Source organism: Nyctibius grandis, chromosome 6, assembly GCF_013368605.1.
Source record: "Nyctibius grandis isolate bNycGra1 chromosome 6, bNycGra1.pri, whole genome shotgun sequence".
NCBI lineage: Eukaryota > Metazoa > Chordata > Aves > Nyctibiiformes > Nyctibiidae > Nyctibius > Nyctibius grandis.
Window position 1 is genome coordinate 50,064,489 of NC_090663.1, and position 23,142 is coordinate 50,087,630.

The 23,142-nt window shown below is 41.7% G+C and overlaps 1 protein-coding gene across 4 annotated transcripts in view; it reads right to left on the reverse strand.

The window, feature by feature from the left end:
* Positions 1–22,068, reverse strand: part of GRIA2 (glutamate ionotropic receptor AMPA type subunit 2) — a 101,652-nt gene extending 79,584 nt beyond the window's left edge. For 3 of the 4 annotated variants that reach the window (XM_068403472.1, XM_068403471.1, XM_068403468.1), the window contains exons 1-2: positions 21,794–21,960; positions 21,257–21,397 (exon numbers count right to left, since the gene is read on the reverse strand). In XM_068403472.1, the coding sequence (XP_068259573.1) occupies positions 21,257–21,397; positions 21,794–21,881 (229 nt within the window). In that variant the 5' untranslated portion in view covers positions 21,882–21,960. Of the gene's footprint in view, positions 1–21,256; positions 21,398–21,793 lie in introns of all 4 variants that reach the window. The other variant, XM_068403469.1, reaches the window with a different exon arrangement.
* Positions 22,069–23,142: the final 1,074 nt, after the last annotated feature.

Here is a 23,142-nt window from a genome sequence, read left to right on the forward strand (position 1 = left end):
GGAACCAGCTAAGCTCTGCCACTTTCTCCTTTACATTTATTAATCAAGGTTAGTACCATAAAATTTACACTGTCTAGCTTTCTACTGGGTCAATCAAAGACTATTGCTGACCTAATCAGAGGTCTATGGAAGAAGTCTATGAAAATACCAAAAATAATCTCAGTTCTTCCTGGACAATGGGAAATGGAACCAGAACTACCAGTCTGGTTACTTGCAACATCCCCACCAAGACTGATACCCTCTTATTCATAACTGGTGTACAAACCGCAATACAACCAGGAAAATAGAAAAGTTATTGATCTCAACAAGAGAAGGATGATAAAGTACCATTCCCATTCATCATAAAATGGGCAGTAACTCTATCATCAAAATGTGAGTCATTATTAAAATGACTCACAATTCAGTTACACATAAGCAATGTGATTGAAACAGAACTCATTCAAAACAAAAGCAATATTGGTTAGCAGAAGAGAATAGTTTTTAGCTCCTAAAACTAGATCTTCTTTCATTTCATTTATGCGGGTTGGACTAGATGATCTTTGAAGGTCCCTTTCAAACCAAACCATTCTATGATTCATCTGTATGTAAACCAACAGGTCTTATTCTGAAACTTATGAGGTTGTTAGTTTATTAAATTATGATTATTTTTTCCAGGCAATTATCTCCATATTCAGACATTTATTGTTTGAAGGTATTTCACCACCCTGGTGGAGATCATCTACCACCTCTGTACAAAGTATTTTATATTTACAGCTAGTATAAAAACCAGAAATAATACCAACAGACCAGAGATGAGCAGGATTTCATACTTGCCTTTCTCATTCGATGTTGCTTTCCTTAAAATATTGCATGAAACTCAAGTTCTCAATCCTGTATTTTCAGTCAGAATAATGAGCAGTCATGAGGGCCCAGGATATTTAGATAAGGCAAAACCTGGTAGGAAGCCTTCAGCAAAAAGTCCTGTCACCGTGCACAACAGTACCAGAAGAGGACTATTTGTGAAAAAGAAGCAGCTTTGCCCAGTACAAAACAAGATGCCGCACAAACCCCTAAGAATCACATTTTTTTAATGATATAAAATACATTTAATTCACTTGTTCTTTGCTGCTAGAGATATCTGCCGACAAAAATGGAATAAAACCAGCAAAATCAATTTTAAATTTTCTGACTGCAAAATAAAGTTTTACATTTCAGCTAGGAAGCAAAGGATTAGGCATTACACAGATTATGTATCATAGATCTTACACTGCTACTCAGGCCTTGGAAGACCTGTATTCCATGGCCAGGAAAGGTCTATATTTAAGATCTATTTCTGCAATATTCTTCATTTCACTTTTGTCTTAATTACTACTATGAGTTTGTGGTGGTTACCAGTAATCAATGCAAAGCCCTTTTTATGTCACCACCTGGAAACTTAGTATTAAACGGAATTTAGAAATATTATTTAAAAAAAAAAAACCAAAACAAAACCAAAAACCAATTGAAATTCACGCCCACTCTAAAACATGTATGCCAGAAAAAAAAAACAGTTTGTTCAAATTTTGGGCATCTTAGTGTGATTCTCCTCCAAAAGAGAGAACATATAAGAGTTAATTTGTTATTCTGCACCTATGCACCTTCTGGAATATAATAATTCTTGACTGAAAGCAGTGTAACACAGTAATTAACTGAATAAGACAAACTAAGATTCTGGAGTTAAGAATGGGGCTGGTCAGAAACATTTTGATAAGACATTAATTTTCTGTCAACTGAAACTTTTTGTTGGAATCTATCTTTTCCCCATTTCCTTCTTCCCTCTCATCCCAAAAGAGAATTTTTAAGGTCCAAAACAGAGTTTTGGGTCACAAACATATGAAAAAGGACAGGGAAAAGGGCAAGTGTTCTCTAATTGGCACTTATTTAAAACAATACATCAGTTCAAGTACCTGAATCATGCAGAGGAGAAAGTTACTTTGATTTTCCCCCTTTCATACAAATGCTTTGACATACTTCTCTCTCTCCCTTCCACCTATCTTCCTCCTGACTCCTGATTTTCTCTTCCTATGTCTCCCCCCTCCACTTGACTTTCTCTTTTTTTCCTTACCCATAAGAAATTTCTGATGTTTTCCCTCACTTATTAGAAAGGAAACTAACGTCAAAACAATTAATTTTTCTGTCAAACAGAATTCTTGCTTTCTCACCAGCCCTTAGGAAATCTAGATGCATTTCCAGCTCTGCTGTAGACATTCGTTATGACCTTGAGTAAATAATTTAATCTCCCTCCACCCCTCTTTTGCACTGCATGAGAAAAGAGGGAAGAAAGTTCTTCTGTCTCCCTTGTATACTTCAGTTCTGAGCTTTCTGGGCCAAGGATTGGCACTTACACAGCTGTGCAATGTCTAATGTAATAAACCTGCAATATTTCCAGGGACATTCAGACGTGAATATAATGCAAATAAATGCAGACAATGCTCTGCAGTACAAACTAGTTCTTATTTACAGTTGCTGAAGGGTTCTACCATGAAACTGTCTGCACAGTTACTAATTGCACAGCAATCACTCTTAATATCTGCTTAAAAATACAGAAGTACTTACAGGCTTTTGGAACACTAAACCAAGTCATCTCAAATTAGCAATCGCGTATATTATAGCAGTCCGATGCAAAAAGTAATTGATAAAAAGGCTATGTAGTTCAAATCCCTCAAAGCTCCTGACAGATGCAGACCAGTCTAAATGCAATATCCCAAGTGCTCTTAACTGCCTCTCATCATCTTCAACACTCCCCTTGTCACTACTGCATGATACCCTTGAGGAAATGGAAATAATCTGAAATGAACACCAGGACTTCAGAAAAAGCACTGACTCACAATCAAATTGCAAGTCTCATGTACACTGACTTATAATGGTGTGAGTTGTAATGATGTGATTTATAAGACAATTATACACATGGTTTATATCTGATTGATAATGGCGTGCATTCAAAGTCAGGACGTCCACCTTTGTAATCGACTGTTTCATGCTATGCTGCAAATTGACTGGCAGAAGCATTTCCCTTTCCATTGTTCTTCCCTAAGGATTAATATTTAGACCATACATTTTATTCCAGAGCATATATACTTTGTTCAATTTGAGCATAAGATGAACTAAGTCTTTCTTAAAGGAAAAAATCCACAAAAAAAAAAAAAACACACACGCCAAAAAAAATAACCCTCAAACAACTGCAACCCCTCACAGAATCGCTGAGGCTTGAAGACAAGTCCACTTCAAAAATCAGTTCATTTTAAAGCCAAGTGGAACACTAGCCTACAGTTTGAAAAAAGGGTCTGTCTTCAGAGAATTGCAAGGCCTTGAAACCTACCAAACATTACTGTAAATGAAGGACTGGCTGATACCAGAAAGCCCTCAAACTGCAGCTTGGTATCAAGAAAGCCACTCTTCAGTCCAATTTATGTTTCTTCTTGATGGGGAATATTGAATCCCAGACTAGAATTACACACCACTGGCAATTAAAACAGAACTCCAGAATAATGCAAACACTGCTGTTCACATTCAGGACTAAGTTAGACCCAGTAAAACAATCAATTTCTTATATCAAACATTTCACTTCTGTTACTGCTACACGAGATAAAACACAGCAAAGCAAACAACAGAGGAGTGCTCTTAAAATAGCAATGTACTTTTCTCCCAGAAAAAGTATCATGTCTGTAACTTATACATGGATTGAACTTGGCAGCATGAGCATCTTAAACAGGCTCTGGGGTTTGTAATGCCACTGTAATGCATTGCCAGAAGTTAATATCAATAAGAATTCCAGAAAAGCATAGGAAAAACTGCACCCAGTTTCCCTGAAGGATATATGATAGTACATTCAGAATCTCTTGTCAGAAAAGTATATGGCCTTTTCTTGATAGCATAGCAACTTCTTTTTTTCCGCCCCCCTCTTCATTTTAGTGAATTTATTTGCAAATTAGGAAAGCTGAGAATTAATGCAACATGAAACCACACAATATTGCAACCAGAAAAAAAGATTTTAGTATGTTACTAGGAAAGCAATGTTATGCCTTTCTCTGGAGATTTCTTTCTATTAAGCTAAATGTAAAGACAAGTCATTTAAATCTGCTTTGTCTTTGGTAACTATCTTCTTTTGCACAAGAAGCGTCATCTTTTTCATTACTGAAAACATGCACGTAGGAGCACATTGGTTCCCATCATCAAATATTCCACAGCAAAGGCCAAGTCATACAAGGAGAATGGTAAAAGAGACACTTCTAACACCCCTCTGTATTCATAATTCCTGGAGTGGATGGCAGGAAATCTGGGATGTTGGTGTGAATCCAACTCTGTCCTTAATTGTGTCGTGCTGATGAGGCCCCTCTCGTTCTGCTATGCAAAGAAGAGTTCCAAAGTGGTGCACTCCTGACATGCCCCCATTCACTTCTGCCTACAATGTACTTTTGACAGATCATCTATTCTAGAAGGGAGATACGCAAAAAATCACAGGAGCAGGAGATAAAGCAGGAAGGAGGATTTGAAGTCACCTATGACATGCCAGGTGAATCCCTGATGTCCCGAAATAGTGAATACAATACTGATACAGAAAACAAGATAAGCTACACATTCTTCATCCCCTACACATTCTTCATCCCCTACACATTCTTCATCCCCACTGCCACTGGCTGGGCATCTTGCATCCAAACAGCCAACCACTCCTCCCTTAAAAACAAGGTGGCCAACTCCAGATTGCCTAATGCGAACAGGTCCTGGCCTTCACTTTCCATAAACCAGGCCTGGATGTTGGCTGCAGCTAACCGGCATAGATCAAACCCTGCAGTGCTGGTTAGGCTAGACTAACTATGGATATAAGCCCACTAGATGATAGCACATTGTAAGGCATTACCAGCAGTCAGAGAAGGCCACTGGCAACTTGCAAAACAAGTAGTTAGAAAGTTTATTTAAAGGTGAAATCACTCATGCTAATCAGATAATCCTAAATGATCACTCATTAAAACTTTATACCACATCCAGTCACTATGAATTTCTTAATCACCATCACGTATTCTTTTATAACACACATTCTTCTATATGCTATTGAAAATCCGACATCACAAATATTTTCAAGTTTAATTGTTTGACTTATTCTTACACTTTTAAAAATAACTTCTATTTTGGAGGACTCCAAACATACAAGGTTAAGGGTTATAATAAGTCTCCTCAATCCTTTCACAACGTACATGCACATTTATTAATTTTTTCAAACTGATACATGTCCCTGCTTTTAAGACCCAATCACTCGCAACCTTTGCCTACTAGAAGCAAGCCTAAGGTCACGCTAGGTAGAGTAAGAGCTCTCTTCTCCAATGTTACAATGTAGTTTTTAGTCTTTCAGTTACAAAACAACTGACAGTAGGTTAAGCTTCTGCTAAATGAGCATATCTTCTAAGTTTCAGAACACAAATTAGAAATTAAAGAAAAAACAAACCACTCCATCATGAGCTTCAATTGTCACTGGGGAAAAAAAAAAAGCTTCTTGGACACATTTTCTAGACTATACACAAAGAGTGGACAAATAGCCATTTGGTGGTCTATGTGTTGCTGAATCTTAAGAAGTGGTAGATTATCATCACCACAAGATGCCACACATGCATATTTTCTGAAGAGAGACATTTTGGTTTGTTTCACTTGTTGTCAAAGAGTTTGTGAAAAGAATTTAAAATATTGAAAGAAATACCATCAAGGTGTTACATTTTTAGAGGACTCAATAACTGTTACGTTCCATTTTATCAGAAAACTCAACCACAATGCTGATGATTTAACTGAAATTATTCCTTTTAGAAATGTAATTGCAGCTTACAATGAATTACGACTAGATATGATTAAAATCAACCATTTCTCAAAAAAGAAATCTACCATGACATTCATTATGAGGGGAGTTGTATGGCTAAAGATCCAAAGATAATGAATCTGAGAAGGAGTAATTTTAAAGACAGAGAGGTGCAGATGCAGACCTTCACTCTAGCCTATTCTGTTCAACAAGATTTCTCCTGATTAAGTCATGTTTTCAAACAATCTTCAGAAGAATATTTGCATTGAAGAACAAGAAATTTCAAAGTAATTTCCATCTTGAAAAGTGCCAGAATTCCTATTTTTTTTTACTAATTACAGTTTATTTAGGCCAATCAGTTGGTATATTCCAAATTAATCATTAAGAGCTGGTAGTATTGCTACCTCAGCAAATGGCATGATTTTAATAAGGACCGTGTGTTCCACTCAGCTGTGACTACCTGTGGACAGCAGATCCAGAAGCCCTATGGAGCACTTTTGGTCTGGGCAAGAGTTCTTGCTGACATTTGAGAGGGGGTGACAGAGCGCTGACTGTCCCTTCAAAAACACCCTCCTGCCTGGGAAGGAAATCCAGACACACAAAAAAGAAAGAATGGTAACATCACGGTATTAGAATTACAGCCTCTACCTAGCATCAGCCGTAGTAATTTAGTAACAGAAAACTCACCATTCAATTCAGCCATGTGTGAACTCTCTGTAATGTTTATTCTTAATTTAAAACTCCAAACGTTTTCCATATATTTTGTTTTTCTTAATTACATGGGTGAGCTACAATGGCATAAACCGTAGACAAAGGCATAGGGGAAGGCTACCACAAATCCTGTGAATCACGACCCTGCTAAGCTTTTGCAATTCCAGGTAACTGTTGCTGGCATGCTAAGTACCCTGAACCTTTCAGGATTCAGCACTATAGTAGCTGTCAGAGTGAGTTACATCAACTGAATGGAGATTTTGAAGGAAAAATCTAGTAAACTTATTTCTGAGTGCTGCATAAGATTTTGCGATCATTGTTATTTCATTGCCTGTAAAAAGGTACAGACACACCAGAACAAGGCTGTTCTGTTCATTTTTCTCTTGATGCACTCACTTGCTATTCAACAGCATATCACTATAGTTATTCACGCTATTATTCTGACTTCCAGGTTTAAATTGTTCACTTTTCTTGCTATATATGAATAATCCATATCTTGACAAGACAGTTTTATTTGTTTGTAAACTTGCTTTTACTTGAAATTTTGCTTCTTGTTTCTACACAGGAAATGAAAAATCAGCATAACATATAGCATATATTATATGCCTCTAAAGGCTGATAGGAACATATTTTCCTTATGGACTTTATCCTAATTGGAACTTCCATTCTTTGTGCTCTGTAATCCAGAAAAAGGGAGAAGAAAAAAACCTGAGTGCTTTATTGCTATCTCCTACTTTCCTCTTCATAGAAATGGAGCATGATATGAATCAATCACTCCCTGCATGAAGATCATACAGAAATAAACAAGCTAATCTTATTTCATCTGATGAGCAAAAGGAAAATGTAATTCCTAAAAATAATTCCTCTTCTCATTTTGCAACCAGCTCCTTCAGCAAATACTTTGGATGAAACAGACTGTCTGACAGATCCTGAGAAGCACATAGAAAGTTGAGCATCCCTCATAGAAAACATCCTGTCAAGAGCATCCTAATCTTTAAGTCTAGTGCCTATTAGCTTAAGTGTCCATGAATGTAGCTGCCATAACAGCTAACAAGAAGAAATCTCTATCCACATAGCCAGAACTAAACAAACACAGAACTCTACAGATTAAACTCCCTACCCTGACTTTAATCTAGAAACAATGAAGTGACTAGATCCATGGGAAGGAGCAAGTACCATGTTGCTCATGGCCAGTGCAGCTTAAAATACAAACAGCGTTAACTTTTACCACCCAAAATATACAGCATAGAATACGAACTGTTACTCCACAATAATAACAAACTCATTCAAAAACCACACTGCAATCCCTCCTAAGGGAGGCCAAAAGATGTATTTTCTGTTACAATATCAGGTTCAAAAATACAGGTCTACTAGTACAAATTAAGACGAAGAACTTCAATCTAATGAGAAACCTTGAGGTTAGTATCTCCCAGAGAAAAGGAGACCTGATTGTATAACTGCTTCTCTTTTCACGTGTAAAAAAAAATATCCTTCTCGCCCTGGCCCCAACTTTTTTCCATAAAGATAAGGCAAAAAGTCAGCTCCTCTTTTGTACCACCCTCTGAGCTCCCAGACTCTCTCACTTCTTTCTACACCATTGAGGTATTCCAACCAAAAGCTGGAAGATCTGCACAGCATCCAGAGTACCACATAACCAGAGTGTTTAAACCAATTATAGCTGAGAAAGTAGCTTCTAGCCATTAATCCCACTTCCTTTGCCTCAGAGTTGTGGTCAGTCACCCAAGAAGGGGGAGGAACAGTTTTAGTTCGATAGTTTCAGTCAGAAGCTTCTAAATAGCAGCTTTCTGCCATTCAGGCTGACTTAATGTCTTTTCCATTATGTGCCAACTGTTGCCCATTTCATTGTTCGGCAGTCCATTCTCACCACCCAGTTCGGGTAACACAGATGCCTCCAGCCTTGTTCCATTCCTGGACTCTTCTAAGCTCCCAGTTTGTACACATGACAGTGTTATGCACCACAGTCACCAAATCACTTCGGGGACTGGCCTGCATTGACCTACTTCATAGAAGAGAATTGGAGATGTCACCACAGCTAGGAAGGACTCACAGCAAGTATATAAAGTCACCAAGGGTTACAGAATGAGGAATTCCCAGAAATATCAGAAGCAACCTAAGCTGCAATGTGCACATCTGACGTCTGTCTTAAAAGTCTGAAAGGATGTGTAGGACAGATCAGAACTGCATGAGATATTTTTTTTTTTAATCCTCAAAACTGTCCTACAGCCTAGCCACAGTGAGGTATACCTCCTTCTGGCTTGTCAAATTATACAGTCTCTCCTTTGGTCTGTCATACACATTTAGGAAGCTGCTTTGGAATGAGATGAGATCTCTTTGAGTTCTAATACAGAAAACATTCAGAAAAACAAATAAACAAGCAAACAAAAAAACCCCCACTTTACATCCATCACTAATGTCACTATTACACAATGGATCCGTATCCTAAACAAAATCCATCACTGAGCAAGGAGTTCTTAACAAACTTGAACCTGGAAAGCAGAAGACAATTCTAATGAGATGGACTAGAGTTTCTGAAACAGATACTTTTAGTATACTCAGCTGGTTGGCAGAGATGAAAGCAGGAAAAGGAAGTCTACAGAAAAAAAAACCCTGAATTTTTCTTAAAAGGAGGGGGGAAAAAAAAAAAAACAACAGACCAAAAGCAAAGATACTTAAATTGCAGTGCACCTAACTAAGGTCACAAGTGGTAAGCAATCCATAGTGATATCACTAGGTAACCATGTTGCTGCAAACATTGCTAGCTTCCTCAGGAAGTTTCAAATGACGTTTAGTAAATAAGACACTGAATTTTAAAGGCATAACTTTCTTGCTACAGAACCACCAATGTGTCAAAATTAAATAAGTAGCACGGTTACTTTCACAGTCTTTTTAATAACCCCATGATAGCAACATTTGTTTTGGAAAACTGTTTTAAGCACTATGAGAACAGAACAAGGTAAAAAAAAAAACCAAACTTCAAAATTACATCTACATTGTTGAAATATATCACCGCTATGAACAGAGGAAGCACACCAAGTGAACTTTTTTTCTAATACAACTGTTTAAGGCAGTTGAATCACAGAACGTTAGGGATTGGAAGGGACCTCGAAAGATCACCTAGTCCAATCCCCCTGCCGGAACAGGATTACCTAGATCATATCACACAGGAACACGTCCAGGCAGGTTTTGAATGTCTCCAGAGAAGGAGACTCCACAACCTCTCTGTTGTGGAGATGTTCCAGTGTTCAGTTACCCTCACTGTAAAGAAGTTTTTCCTCATATTTACATGGAACCTCCTGTTTTTCAGCCTGAACCCGTTGCCCCTTGTCCTGTCAATGGATGTCACTGAGAAGAGCCTGGCTCCATCCTCATGACACTTGCCTTTTACATATTTATAAACATTAATGAGGTCACCCCTCAGTCTCCTCTTCTCTAAGCTAAAGAGACCCAGCTCCCTCAGCCTCTCCTCATAAGGGAGATGTTCCACTCCCTTAATCATCTTCGTGGCTCTGCGCTGGACTCTCTCTAGCACTTCCCTGTCCTTCTTGAACTGAGGGGCCCAGAACTGGACACAATATTCCAGATGCGGCCTCACCAGGGCAGAGTAGAGGGAGAGGAGAACCTCTCTTGACCTACTAACCACACCCCTTCTAATACACCCCAGGATGCCATTGGCCTTCTTGGCCACAAGGGCACATTGCTGGCTCATGGTCATCCTGCTGTCCACTAGGACCCCCAGGTCCCCTCCCTTCCCCTATGCTGCTTTCCAACAGGTCTGTCCCCAACTTGTACTGGTACATGGGGTTGTTCTTGCCCAGATGCAGGACTCTACACTTACCCTTGTTATATTTCATTAAATTTCTCCCCGCCCAAATCTCCAGCCTGTCTAGGTCCCTCTGAATGGCTGCGCAGCCTTCCGGTATGTCAGCCACTCCTCCCAGTTTGGTGTCATCAGCGAACTTGCTGACAGTGCGCTCTATTCCCTCATCCAAGTCATTAATGAATATATTGAATAGTACTGGTCCCAGTACCAACCCATGAGGGACTCCACTAGATACAGGCCTCTGACGGGACTCTGCCCCATTGACCACCACTCTCTGGCTTCTTTCCTTCAGCCAGTTCACAATCCGCCTCACTACCCGATCATCCAGACCACACTTCCTCAGTTTAGCTGCGAGAATGCTGTTGATATTTAGTTTGGAAAATGGCTTCTACATGCTGCAACATGTACATCTCAAGATGTCATGTAACAACGAAATACTGCAAAAACTGAACACTGCAAGTTCCTGGAGTGCAAGATCAAGCCAGAAACACGGGCACAGGAAATCACGATTCTGTGTACCAGAAAATGGAAAGTAATGCTAGGAGTCACAACACTCACTGAACCACCGTACTGATGGGTCCTAAAGGAAGCCAGAACAGTTCCATACAGAAAGGAAAGCAAAAATCCTGAAGTGAACCATTTTTTGCATCTCCAGAAGAACAAAGCTAACAGGAAAAGCAGACTGCAGGCTCTTCAACGTGTTGCAGTAGGCATATATATACACACACACACACACTATACATATACTTTCGTTCTTGAAAGTAAGTATTTATTTGAAATTACTATGTCATGACTTAATATGATCCATGCTTTCCACTACAAACACCAACTAACTGCAACAGTGCTTAACAGTCTAAAAAAGTCTCTAGAGTTCCTAAGAGTTGTTTGGGTGTTTATGGACATGAAACTAAGGAAATTATTCAGGTTACTAAGTACATGTACCAAGCCTTATTTTAGACTCTGGAGTACCTGCGGCATCCCCATAGGCTGCCAGATGCGCTACAGGACTTAAATATTTGACACTCACATTTTCTGGAGCTGCACCTTGAGGTCACACAGGATAGCATGAGTATCACAAACTGGGTCTTCAGGTGTATTAATTGCAAGTGAATTTAAAGTGCCTCCACAAATGAAGACAGTGAAGAATATATTCTCTTTTTATCATATCAAAATAGAGGAAATAAGCTCAAAGAAACATCTAAGTGCTTCACTTGCTAAAAATTCAATATTTGCAGCTCACAGATGATTGCTTACTTCTATAGCAGAAGTACACTACTGAGTTCTATAAAGCCGAGTCAAAATGCATTTTCCTACAAGTGAAAAAGGAGTTCAGAAAAAATGAAAATTTCAAATTTCTGAAAAGATTTTACCAACTAATAACATCCATGATCCAATTCAAAGGAAGGGAGCAAGCATGATGTTTTATCTCTTCAACTACACAAGCATAGACTGAACCTTTCCTTTTTTAGCTAACCTAACAGTTCTATTTATATATTCATACTAAATTGAAATGGTCTAATAATTTTTCTGAGGCTCCCATACTGAATCCTGACAAAGCACTTAAGAAATGTGTGCGATACTTAAAAAAAAAAATGGGGTCATATATGAGCAAGTTTGGAAAAAATATTCTGTAGGTCCAATAGATGCTCAAACATTTTAGCACTTTTGAGGAATTGTTTAATCCCTGTCTCTTTCCATACACAAAAAATTAAATCAGCCTTCCACACCCATACAGAAAGAGGAATAATATGAATTTTGGATCTGTTTTTGGTCCTACTACCATTAGCAGAAGCTTGACCATCTATTTGACAAAAATAGCCTGGCCTTACTACTCTGGACTCCCAGACTACGGGATCAGTTTGCTGAATATGTGAATTAATCTGATTAGTCAGTAAAAGGACTGAATGACTTTTCAGTCATGACTTTCCAGAATTTCAGCATGATCCGCTCTCACCTAATGAAAGCACCTTAAAATGGGGCAGATGTAAGGCTGTGAGTGAAATGAAAACCACACTTATACTGCAATTTATAACGTGTAGTGACTCATATTCTCATATACTTCTTGATCCCTCAAATCCATTTAGTCTTTAAATATAATAAAATTATACGATTATGTTTCCAGGTGTTCATTTAAAACGGCTTCAGAAGTTTAAAGCATAAGTATAAATCTGGCTAATTAATATTTGTTAACTGAGCAATTATTTAAATTAATATAACTGAATTTTCTTAACTTTGTCTTTTTTTTCCCCTCTGTGCTTTACCATAATACGAACAAAGGGCAAGAAATTGTCTTCCTGCTCCCAAAACCTAAAAGTTACTTTTCCCTTTTCCAGCGTCAAGACAAAAGTAAGATTACTGAGATTTTTTCACAAAAAAATTAATTGAGGCAGGAGGAGTGTAGAAGAGTGACAGAGAGACTGACGTCAAAACAAAAATGGCCCAGTACTAAGGGCATTCAACTGGGAAGTGGAAGACAAAGGGTTAAATTCAGGTTCCCTGCCTGACATGGACAAGATACAAAATAACTGGGTTAAATCCTCAATGATTCTCCTAACCATTCACTGTCATTCTGGTGTGGATAAATCCTCCTTCTGCTATAAGTAACGTAGCTGTAGCTTATGCAAGTATGAGCTTGGTATGCACTACTCATGCAAATTATTACCCTGTTTTTCAAGTATTACACCTGGAATAAACTCCCTGATATCGGTATGTCTGCACAAGGCAAAATCACGCAGAAACGTTCTGCTGCTTGCAGGATCCCACATTTGTACCAAGAACCTCCTCTGAGACTGTACTATTAAAGCATTATGGAATTTGCCACATTCATATGAGGGAAAAACAAAGAAAAAAAGAAAAATTCAGCATTTTGGCTTGGAAGACATTTTGCCAAAAGCAACTCATAATTAGTATCAGGGAGGAACATTCTGAGCAAGTTAACCCTTAACGTTCTTAATTTCAAAGATTTATGAGATTATTGAACAAATTGATTTGCTCAGAGCTGTACAGTCTATTTCCTTAGCATACATTTGCAGACATTCTGAGACAGCTTACACACACACAAGGGAATGCAACACACAGATATTTTCGATCCACATTACATGGGATGGTAAACCACATTAGCGTTTTCATTTTATGGATATAGACCAGAGTCCTACAACTAGCAAATACATTCATAAAAGGCAGAAACCCAAAGAAAATAAACCAAATTCTTTCTCCAGGCTGCAAAGGAGTTGCAAAACTGTTCTGCTGAGCTCTCCAGCGCTGTTGCTGACATGACCTCTGAACGCAGTCTTCTCCATATAGATGATGAGAAAATCTCCACGTGACCTAACAGATTGCTGTTTAAATTGTCTATCATACCAAGTGTTTAGAAAGCATCTGTTATTTGTAATTTTCAAAGTGCATGAAGGAAAATCAGTTCACGCCATTTGCAATAAGCAGAGGCATCTTTTCCACCCCAAGTCATGTATTTAAACACATTTATACTGAGAATAAATTCCAGTGGTATGACAGCCTTAACCACAGCACCCTGAAAAACTGCAGCATCAAATCAAGGCAATATTAACTACCTGAAATTGAGATTAAACTGAATAGGTGGGATAGCATAGCAAGCACGTGTTCATATATCTATTCTGAACATTTCATGTAATTACCCTGTCCATTATTGAGCTTTGAAACTCTGCTACCAGTTGTGTAAGTATGCATTTATGAGTCAGGGCCAATATGAACATTCTACAGAATTTTGTCCTACTCTTGTTCATTGGAAGAATCATGCGGAAAAAATGTGTCCACTTTAAAACACAAATGGCAAAGTACTCTTTCTCTTCAAGAGTGAAATGCAAGTGTGTTTACCTCCTGTAGTTAAGTAATGAAAATACTATTTCCACATGCAATAAAGCCCTGTAAGTCATTCATGGACTAGCTGAAGTGACTGGTAATTCAGTTACAGACCCAGCACTCCAAGCATCTAAAGCAATCACACACTGATTTAAGTTAAGGAATACAGACTTGAATATCCTTCTTCTGATATCAAATTAAACAGTAGATTAGAGTTGAAATAAGACATATCTTGTGTTTGATTCCATCACCTTTAGTTGAACTGCATGTAACACTGCAACCCTCAAAAAAATCCTAATAATTTCTCTGAGCCAGGTTTGGTAGCAGCTGGTGGGAGATAGTAGTAGCTGGAGCTGAACCACACCTCGTTGCAGAATCATAATGAGTATCTTTTTCTTGTAAAAATCTTTTACACTGTCATAAAGCAACTAGCCACAGGTAAATGCACTACGTATCTGCACATTAGATCAGATTCAGGACAGAAATGTTAACTCTCTATATTAATTTCCCAAATGAGAACTTCAGGGGGGAAAAGGTAATCTCCCCATAAACTGCCTGATTTGAGAACCTTTCTTAAAACAATGAAAGGAAAAAAAGAAAAAAAAATCAAAGATCTGTTACGAAATAATTGTTAAACAAGGGGGCACAGTAGCGTTGCATTAGAAAATCAAAAATGTTCTGTGGTGGGCCTAGATACAGATAGATAAAAAAAAGTAAATAGTATTTCAAAGGACATCCATACCACTCTGTTAACTGCATGCAAATAAATACAATAGCAGTATTTTAAGCACAGTTATTGATTTTAAAAGGTGCAATATGAATTTGTCCAACATGTGGTTATTAAAACCTGCTTTTACTCCTTACTGTTGATCTGTTTTACAATATGCATTCACTATGTTTGATGCTTTTATTCACTCCTTATTGTTTATCCATAAAGAATTCATTATTGGAAGGACTTATTCATTTAAATCAAAGTCCTTTTTCAGTTTTAATAAGGTTACATCTAAAATGTACTTGTAGCAAATACAGATTTTTTTTTTATGAACTTAAAGAAAAACATTAAGGCTTCAAGACAAAATAATAATGATGCTCCACAAACCTATATGCTTTGTATAAAAACATGCAGGCTTTTGCCCTGTATCTTTTCAGAAATCTAGATGGCAAAAGGAATTAATCCCTTGTCCACGGTCTTCTAAAAGCAGATGCCACTGTATTCATGTTCTGATAAATGCAATGATCAGCTACAAAATAATGGAAAAATCTTGTTCATTTCAATGAAAGTTCCAGTTAATTGTCATTTGAGAAGCCCATTCACATATACATACAGACAGAGTTTGATACAAACAACTGAATTTTTTACCTATTCTAGTATCTTTTCAGTGTTATTTTCAGTCTGACCTGACATTCCTGGGCTTCAGTTGCAGTGACGTTGGTTGCAGAATATGGGCATGAACCCTCAACATAAAAAATTAGTAATTCATGCACTCAATTCACAGAGGTGAGAACACCGACTTAAAGTAATAAATTATCTTACTAGTAAGAGCTCTGAGATAATCCTCTTCAGAAAATGGTTTGTAGGGTTTAACCAATATCCTGCTTTTTATTTATGTGACATTCAAAATAAACTATTGTTCCCTATATAAGTACGTATGTACATACATTTATACATACACATGTGTGTATATACACATACATATATACACACGTTTATGTTTACTGTGGGTTATTTCCTCCTTTTAGTCTCCTAAAAATTAGTCCTATCAGCACATACTAGAGAATCATTAATTTAAAATTATATTTTCCTTGAGCAAATTTTTTTTTTACATTTTAATCGTATTTTCACATAAGATGCCTGATAAATTAATTATGCTGATTATCTTAATTTTCTACATAATGGTAATAGAATATTCTTTACCTGTTTAATGCATTTTCAAACTAATAATATGTTCCCAGTTATTACATACTTCCCTAGTACTTATCAACTGTTCAAAAAGAATTATTTATCTGTTAAACATGCTTTAAGTCTCAAAAATATTTTAATCATGAGAAGCTTGACTAAAGAACTAAAGAAGTCAGCAGTAATAGTATCACTTAAAGCCTTTGGTTTAGGGTGTGTAATACATACTGGATAGTACAGTAAGTCTTAGGTACGCAAGGAGTTAAGTACATCCCCAGCTATGTGCAGTCAATAGTCCTTTCAAAGTCAGTGTAAATTAAAGCTTTCATTAGCATAAATAGAAAAAGCTACTACGTTTTCATATATTAAATATAAATAAAAGCATATATAAATATATTAACATATTGAAGAGATTGGTAATATTGGTTGATTTAAAGTGCTTGATTGGTATATTTAAGGCTTGATTGATATGCTACTCACAAATTGCTATTAAATATAACTCACTTTAAGGTTTATAGGAGTAAAACATATATTCATACTATATTCAAAACTGCATGATAAATTTTTATTTCACATATATGAAAAAAATTAATGCAATAATCACATAATAAAAATCTGAAAAGTCAAGTAACCAAGCCCAAACTGTCAGATATTTCTATCTATCTGCCCACATTATGGATCATGGCTGTGTGAAAATGCTCTGTGAGCCCGGAGCAAAGATGCACAGCAGGGACAGCACTGTCACACAATAAATACCGCAGGTTTCTTTATGAATAACTCTCAGGAGTAGAAGAAAGTTTAAAGTTTGCTAGAGAGCTTGATTTTGAGGGGAGAAATGTTTTGAGAGCAGCAAAAGCACAAGAGTTCCTATTGCAGGCTACATCCTGGCTTTACTGTATCATTTTACTACAGAAACCCATCTGCTCTTGTCCATTTCAATTACAAGGGGGTACAGAACCTATTTCACATCTGCTCACTGAGCCTGATAAATGTTTTTTTTTATAGTGAAAAGGAAACGAGAAGGACCAGGAATACGAATGAACTGAAACATAAGTATTTGATAAACTCCTTTCCTTCAAAATCAGTTCTAATCATTTATTGTGAAATATATTTGAGCTTGGTCCACAGTAATTTTAATTCAAATAAACATATTAAATTTCTCCTATCTTTACCACTACAGGATATATTTTTTTGCTTATTCTTTAATCATTTTGCCAGCAGTATGCTGAATGATAGTTCTTTAAGAATGCAATCTACAGCATTGTATTCCAAAATGGCTGGGAGAACCTTTGCCATGACTCTCAAGTCGCAACATGCTAGATATTCATAGGTTTTCAAAGCTTCTAGTTGAAGATATAATGAAAGGATCTAAGGTTTATGCATGAATCAGCATCCCCTTGTCATGGTGCAGTGATCCCTGCAGAGCTGTAAGACTTGATTTAAAACAGAAAAGCTCAACACTGGCTCTTGAGCCAGCAGGATTAAACATCCAAGATCATAATGCATATATTACCTCTGTGCTGAAACTACTATATGAAAAACTTGTTAGAGCTATGGAGGTTTTATAGTACTTCACAGGAAACCCCTCTTTAGGCGACTCCGATACCCTTTCAGTGCAAAAATATGCAAGTACATAATACAACTATCCCTGTTTGGGTTGGTGGATTTAAGAGGAAAGGATTTCATCTTCATCAGTTTCCTCTTTTCTTGTTTTGACAGAATTATCAACTTTTAATAAATCTGGTGTCACTGATGGTCAGCACTTCTCCAATTAGACTAGACTCAATTACACTGTGCTGAAGGACAATAAAGTCAATTTTTTTGGATACCTTCCAATTCCGCCCTATGAATTACCTGCAGTGCTGTACCTCTGCCCCAGCTGTTAAAAGCCAAAGAGGTTCTCTTAGAGTGAACAGCTTTGTCAACATTTGCCTTTACTACCTAGACTGTAACTCTCTAGATCACCAAGAATTCTCAAAGAGGGTTAAGCTTAGCCCATATCTCTTGAAGGATGTAACAGTAGTCATGGCAGTGAACATTCCTCTCAGTCATGCCACCAGTCTGAAGAAAGACTGCATCATCTCTCAATCAAAACCATTAAACCTTCTAGTGACACTGACTTGTGAGGTGTCAAACTGCAATTAGATTCCACCAGCTATTCCTGATGACTTGTCAACACAGCTCTGCACAAGACTTGCAACAGTCCAACAACCTACAGTGACTATTTGTTATGGATATATTACATGAGTTAAGGCTACCTACTCACAGAGTGTCCATTCCTCCTCTGCTACACATATGTTCTGTTCACCTTTAAATGACTGAGCCCTCTCACACTGTTTCAAACATCCCTCAGGGGTACATGACCACCGTCTCCTCTTTTCTGGAAGTTTAAGAGCCTAATTTAAAAGTAGTACCAGCAATACAACTCATTCATCTAAAAACTGTTTGCTCCATCAACGAACTCTGAGTAAGTGCTGATAAGAAGTTTGAAGATTCTTTTAAATAGCTTTACAGTGGGGTTTTTTTGTTTGTTTGTTTGTTTTTAAAGCGGATGGACTTGTACACCCCAGCTTCCCTTTGGTTACTCGGGGGTGGGAGGGAGGCAGGCATGCCCCGCCTGGGGCACACTGCTGCAGGCCACGTCTCCCCCCACCACCATCCAGAGTGTCTGCAGCCTGAGAGTGGGCTCATTTGGGGTTTTTAAATCAAAAGCTGAAATATTTCCATTGTCAATTTTAGAAAATTTGTTATTCTTAGGGCAGAAAAAGGTCATTACTTCTATTGCAGTGTAAGCCTGCCACTGTATTTCTGTGAAGGAAAATCACCTTGCTGGAGTGAAATACCTGGGTACATACTGAAGCATTTTCAGTTTCATACTATCCTACGTTTCTGTGACCTTCTTTACACTTGCATTGTTTAACTGTTGATAGTGCTGGTTTTAGACACGGGTTCTTTGTACACTATTCTGAAAAAAACCCAAAAGACCCAACCTGCAGATTTTTCAATATGCTTGTTCTCATTTGAAATAAAGGGGATAAAAAAAAGATGGATCCTCCTTAACCTTCTGTGCATGCAGTGCTCTTCAATAAACTGCTAAATTCTGCTTCTTATATGGCAAATATTTGTCTTCAGAATTCCTTGTTCTCCAATCAAATCTTTATTGGAAGGTAATCAAGGAAATACTATAGATATGTTTAACATATGCTTCACTACTCAATTAAATCTAACTGACAAGAAAACTTAACCATCAGTGGTGATTGAGGTGACGAAAAAGCAAGTACATGTTCACATCTTAATTTGGTGCTCTTCAAACCGCTTGAAAATCGAAGCCTTGGACAAGGTTCAGACAAAGGGAAACCCGAAACGTGGATAGCATCTCCCTTCTGCTGGAAGTCTCAAAAGTCCATCACTGCAGTCTGCAGCCTACACATGTCATCTGAGTATTGTAAGAATTCTCCAAGGAAGACAGCTAAGCTCAAGAACAAGGCTGATTCATGCAGACAAACACTGATAATAAACTTGATGGTACTGGAGAAAAATATGTATCCTTTACTTTCTCAAAGACCAGGTGGCTATACCTGTATCTAGTACTAGTAAAAAAAAAAAAAAAAAATCTGGTGTTTTACAGAAATTATTTTCAGGATTTCGTTGACTTCACAGAATTGAGAAACATAGAAAGACCCATCACATTTTTGCAGAATGCCATCTAGACCGCTACGCAACCCCTTACTCCAGTAACATATACTGCAAATCCTAACCATATGCAGTTCTGGTTGCTGCAAACCCTCATTACCTAAGAAAGCAAGAACTCCCGAAGCAGCCTGCAAAGATTAGCAAAGTAGCCTTACTGTGGCTGATTACATGCTCTGACTTTTTTTGACTTCAGCTGTGTGTGCTATACCCTCCTATCCTCACACATGCCACTGAAAGCTCCCTGGGTTGAGCTCCTGCACCACCTATCCCGGCGTCTGTGCCGAGACACCCCTCTTCAGCACCACCGCACCCACCATAACGTTGCTAATTCAGGGAAGCGGGGGAAAAAAAAAAGAAAGAAAAAAGGTCTCTAACAGTTAACCTCCAGATTCAGTGTCCCTTACATCTTGTCCCCAGGAGGGACGGGGAAATGCCCCGGGGAAGCGCGGCGCCGTAACTCGGCGGGAGCGGGCAGCAGGGCACAAGAGTGGGCTGCCTCCTCCTCGCCGGCCGCGCCGCTGCGGGACCCCCCGTTTAGCCTGACACGGACACACGAGGCAGGGCAGCGGGGCAAGGCGGGCACCCCCGGCCGCCCTGCGAACGCTGCCTCACGCCCGCCTCACGCCCCTTGCTGCAGCTGCCCCTCACCGCACGCCTGGCCGCGATCGCCCCTCGCCCGGCCGCCCTTGCCCCGGCAGCCACTCCGCTCCGCGGGGTCACACCGCACCCCGCCGGGCCGAAGGCCGGGCAGCTGCCGGGGGGCAGCCAGCGAGCGGCAGGCAGCACCAAACACCCCTGCGGGAGCTCCCGACCGAGGGCTCCTCTCTTCGCGGTCGGACGGCCGCGCTGCACCACCCCACCATCCCCACCGCCTCCCCGAGCCCGCATGTGCTCCGCGCCCCGCGGCACGCGTGCGGCCGGGCCCTGCCTCGCCGGAGGCGGAGCCAGGGCAGAGCCGCGCTGGCTGCCCGCGCACCCCGCCGCCGGGCGACGGCCCGCCGCGAAAGGGAGGCGAGAGGGCGGCGAGCGGGCAGGCACCGGGGCCTCCCACGAGGGCGGGGGTCTCCCGGGGCGGCGAGATGGAGCCGGCAGCACCGCGCCGCGTAAAATGGCTGATCACCCCCCGCCCGCTCCGCGTCCCCTCGACTGCTGACGGGAGGGGTCCCCGGCACTGCCCACGTCGGTTAACGGGAAGGCTCCGCGGCCGCGCAGCCTTATGTAACGCGTGGGTCGAGCCGCCGTGGGGGGCGGCAGGAACCATTTTAAACCCCCGGAAGGGCTTGGGGGGGGGGGGGGGCGGGGGGGGGGCACGGGGACCCCTTGCCCCGTTTCCCCGGGGCCGGGCCCGGGCGCTCCCGCACCTGCTCGGCGTCGGTGCGGTGCAGCGCTCCCCGTCCCCCCCAGCCTCGCCCCGGCGCAGGTGCCCCGCCCCCGCCGCCACAGCAGGCTGCAGCGGGTGGCGGCGTCCGCTACTCACAGGCGTTGGTGACGGCGAAGCTGTTGGCCACCTCCAGGTTGTCGATGTGGGGAGTCAGCCGGAACTCCGAGGTGGAGAACTGAACCATCCCCACCCGGAACGCGCTGTACTCCTGATCGGCGCCCCGCGGGAACAGCCCCCCTGCAGGAAAACATACACGCACATCACGCACATCAGGCGGCGCCGGGGCCGCGTTCCTTCCCGCCGCCGGGGCTGGCTGGGCGGCGGTGTCAGTAGGCTCCGCCGGCTCGGGCACCGCTGCCGGAGCGAAGCCGGCTGCAGGTCCGTCCGGTGCCCGGCCGTCGCGGCGGAGCCTGGGGGCGCGGCGGGACGGGCGGTGTGGCTCGGGCAAGGCGAGGGGACGGGGGAGGCGTTGGCCACGGCTGCTGGAGGGGACCTCACAGGCGCCTGGCGGGTACCGCGGTGGGGCTGGGCTCGCGGCGACATGACAGGAATGCCCGAGTGACAGCGGCGGGGGTGAGGGAGCGGGAGATGCGCCGGGCGGAGAGCGAGGTCCCCCGGCACGCGGGCACCTACCGATCTGTATGCTGTTGGAATTGACCCCCCAGATCAGTCCCCACAACACAGGAGCCAGGAAGGCAGAAACATGCATAATCTTTTGCATTTCCAGGAAAAGTAGAGCATCCACAAAGCCACGGAAACAGCCCTTTCTTCTTCTTCTTCTTCTTCCTCCTCCTCCTCCGCGGAGCGCCTTCGCCAGCAAATTAGATCCTCTGCGCGCCGGGCGAGGGCCGGCGGGCGCAAGCCAACCACGGGAGGCAAGACGCGAAAATAACCCCTCGGCAGGCGCAGGAGAAGCAGCTGCCCAGGCTGCCGCCGCTCGCCTCCTCGTTCCGGCTCCGGAAATAAGGGGGAGGGGGGGGCGCCGCGTGCCGTCGGCGGCGGCGCCGCTGCGCTCCCGCTGCCTGAGCGCGCCCGCCGCCCGGCCTTGCCCTCACACGCGCTCGCCCGCGCTCCCTCGCGCTCCACGGGTGGGCGGTGCACCGGCGAGGCGGCGGCGCGCCTGCGCGAGCAGCCAGGCCGGCGGGAGCGCGCGCCGCCCGCCCCTTTCGCCGCCGCGCCCCGCCCGTTCGCGCGCGGCCGCGGTGAGGGCCGCCGCCGCCGCCAACGTTCAGCACCGCGGGCAGAGGCGCTGCGGCGGCCGCGGGAGCGAGGCTGCGGGGGCGGCGGTGGCCGGGCCGGTGTCCCCGGAAGCCCCCCGAGGCCTGTCCCCATGTCCTGTCCTGACCCCGCTGCCTCCTGGGAGGTGTTTTATTCCCGACCCCCCCGGCCCCCGAAAGAGCGTGTGTGGAGCGGGGTACCTCAGCCCGAGCGCCTGCCCCGGGACGGCCGCGCCGGTGTGCGCACACCGCTGCCGGCGGGCAGAGCCCCTCCTGCTCGGGCTGCTTTAAACAGGTAAAAATCAGAGCCGCGATTCAGTCACACGCCAGTTTCTCTCTGTGGCAGCGGGAGATGTTCGCTTGGAAGGAAAGCAGAAATGCAAAACAAAAAAAAAATACCACCAACCCCATACCTATTTTTTTAGGATCTTTTTAATTTTTTTTTAATTACACTAGTCTTTATTAAGGTGACATTTGGATGTAGCCACCTTGCAGGCATACCTGAAAAGCATTTTTTAACTGCTGTAACCAAAAAAGAAGAGTTAATATGCAGGAAGGTTTAAACCTACCCAGACATTTCATTTTCACGTATAAAGGGGATTTTTTTCCAAGATGGGTTCCAGCTATATTATTTACTGGAAGCTAAATTTAACATTTTTCAGCTTGGCACAAAGTCTGTTGCTGTGCACCGCACACACACATGGACACACACGGGCACACACACACAGAAGAAGCAGCAGTGTAGCAATACTGTGAGTGTGACAA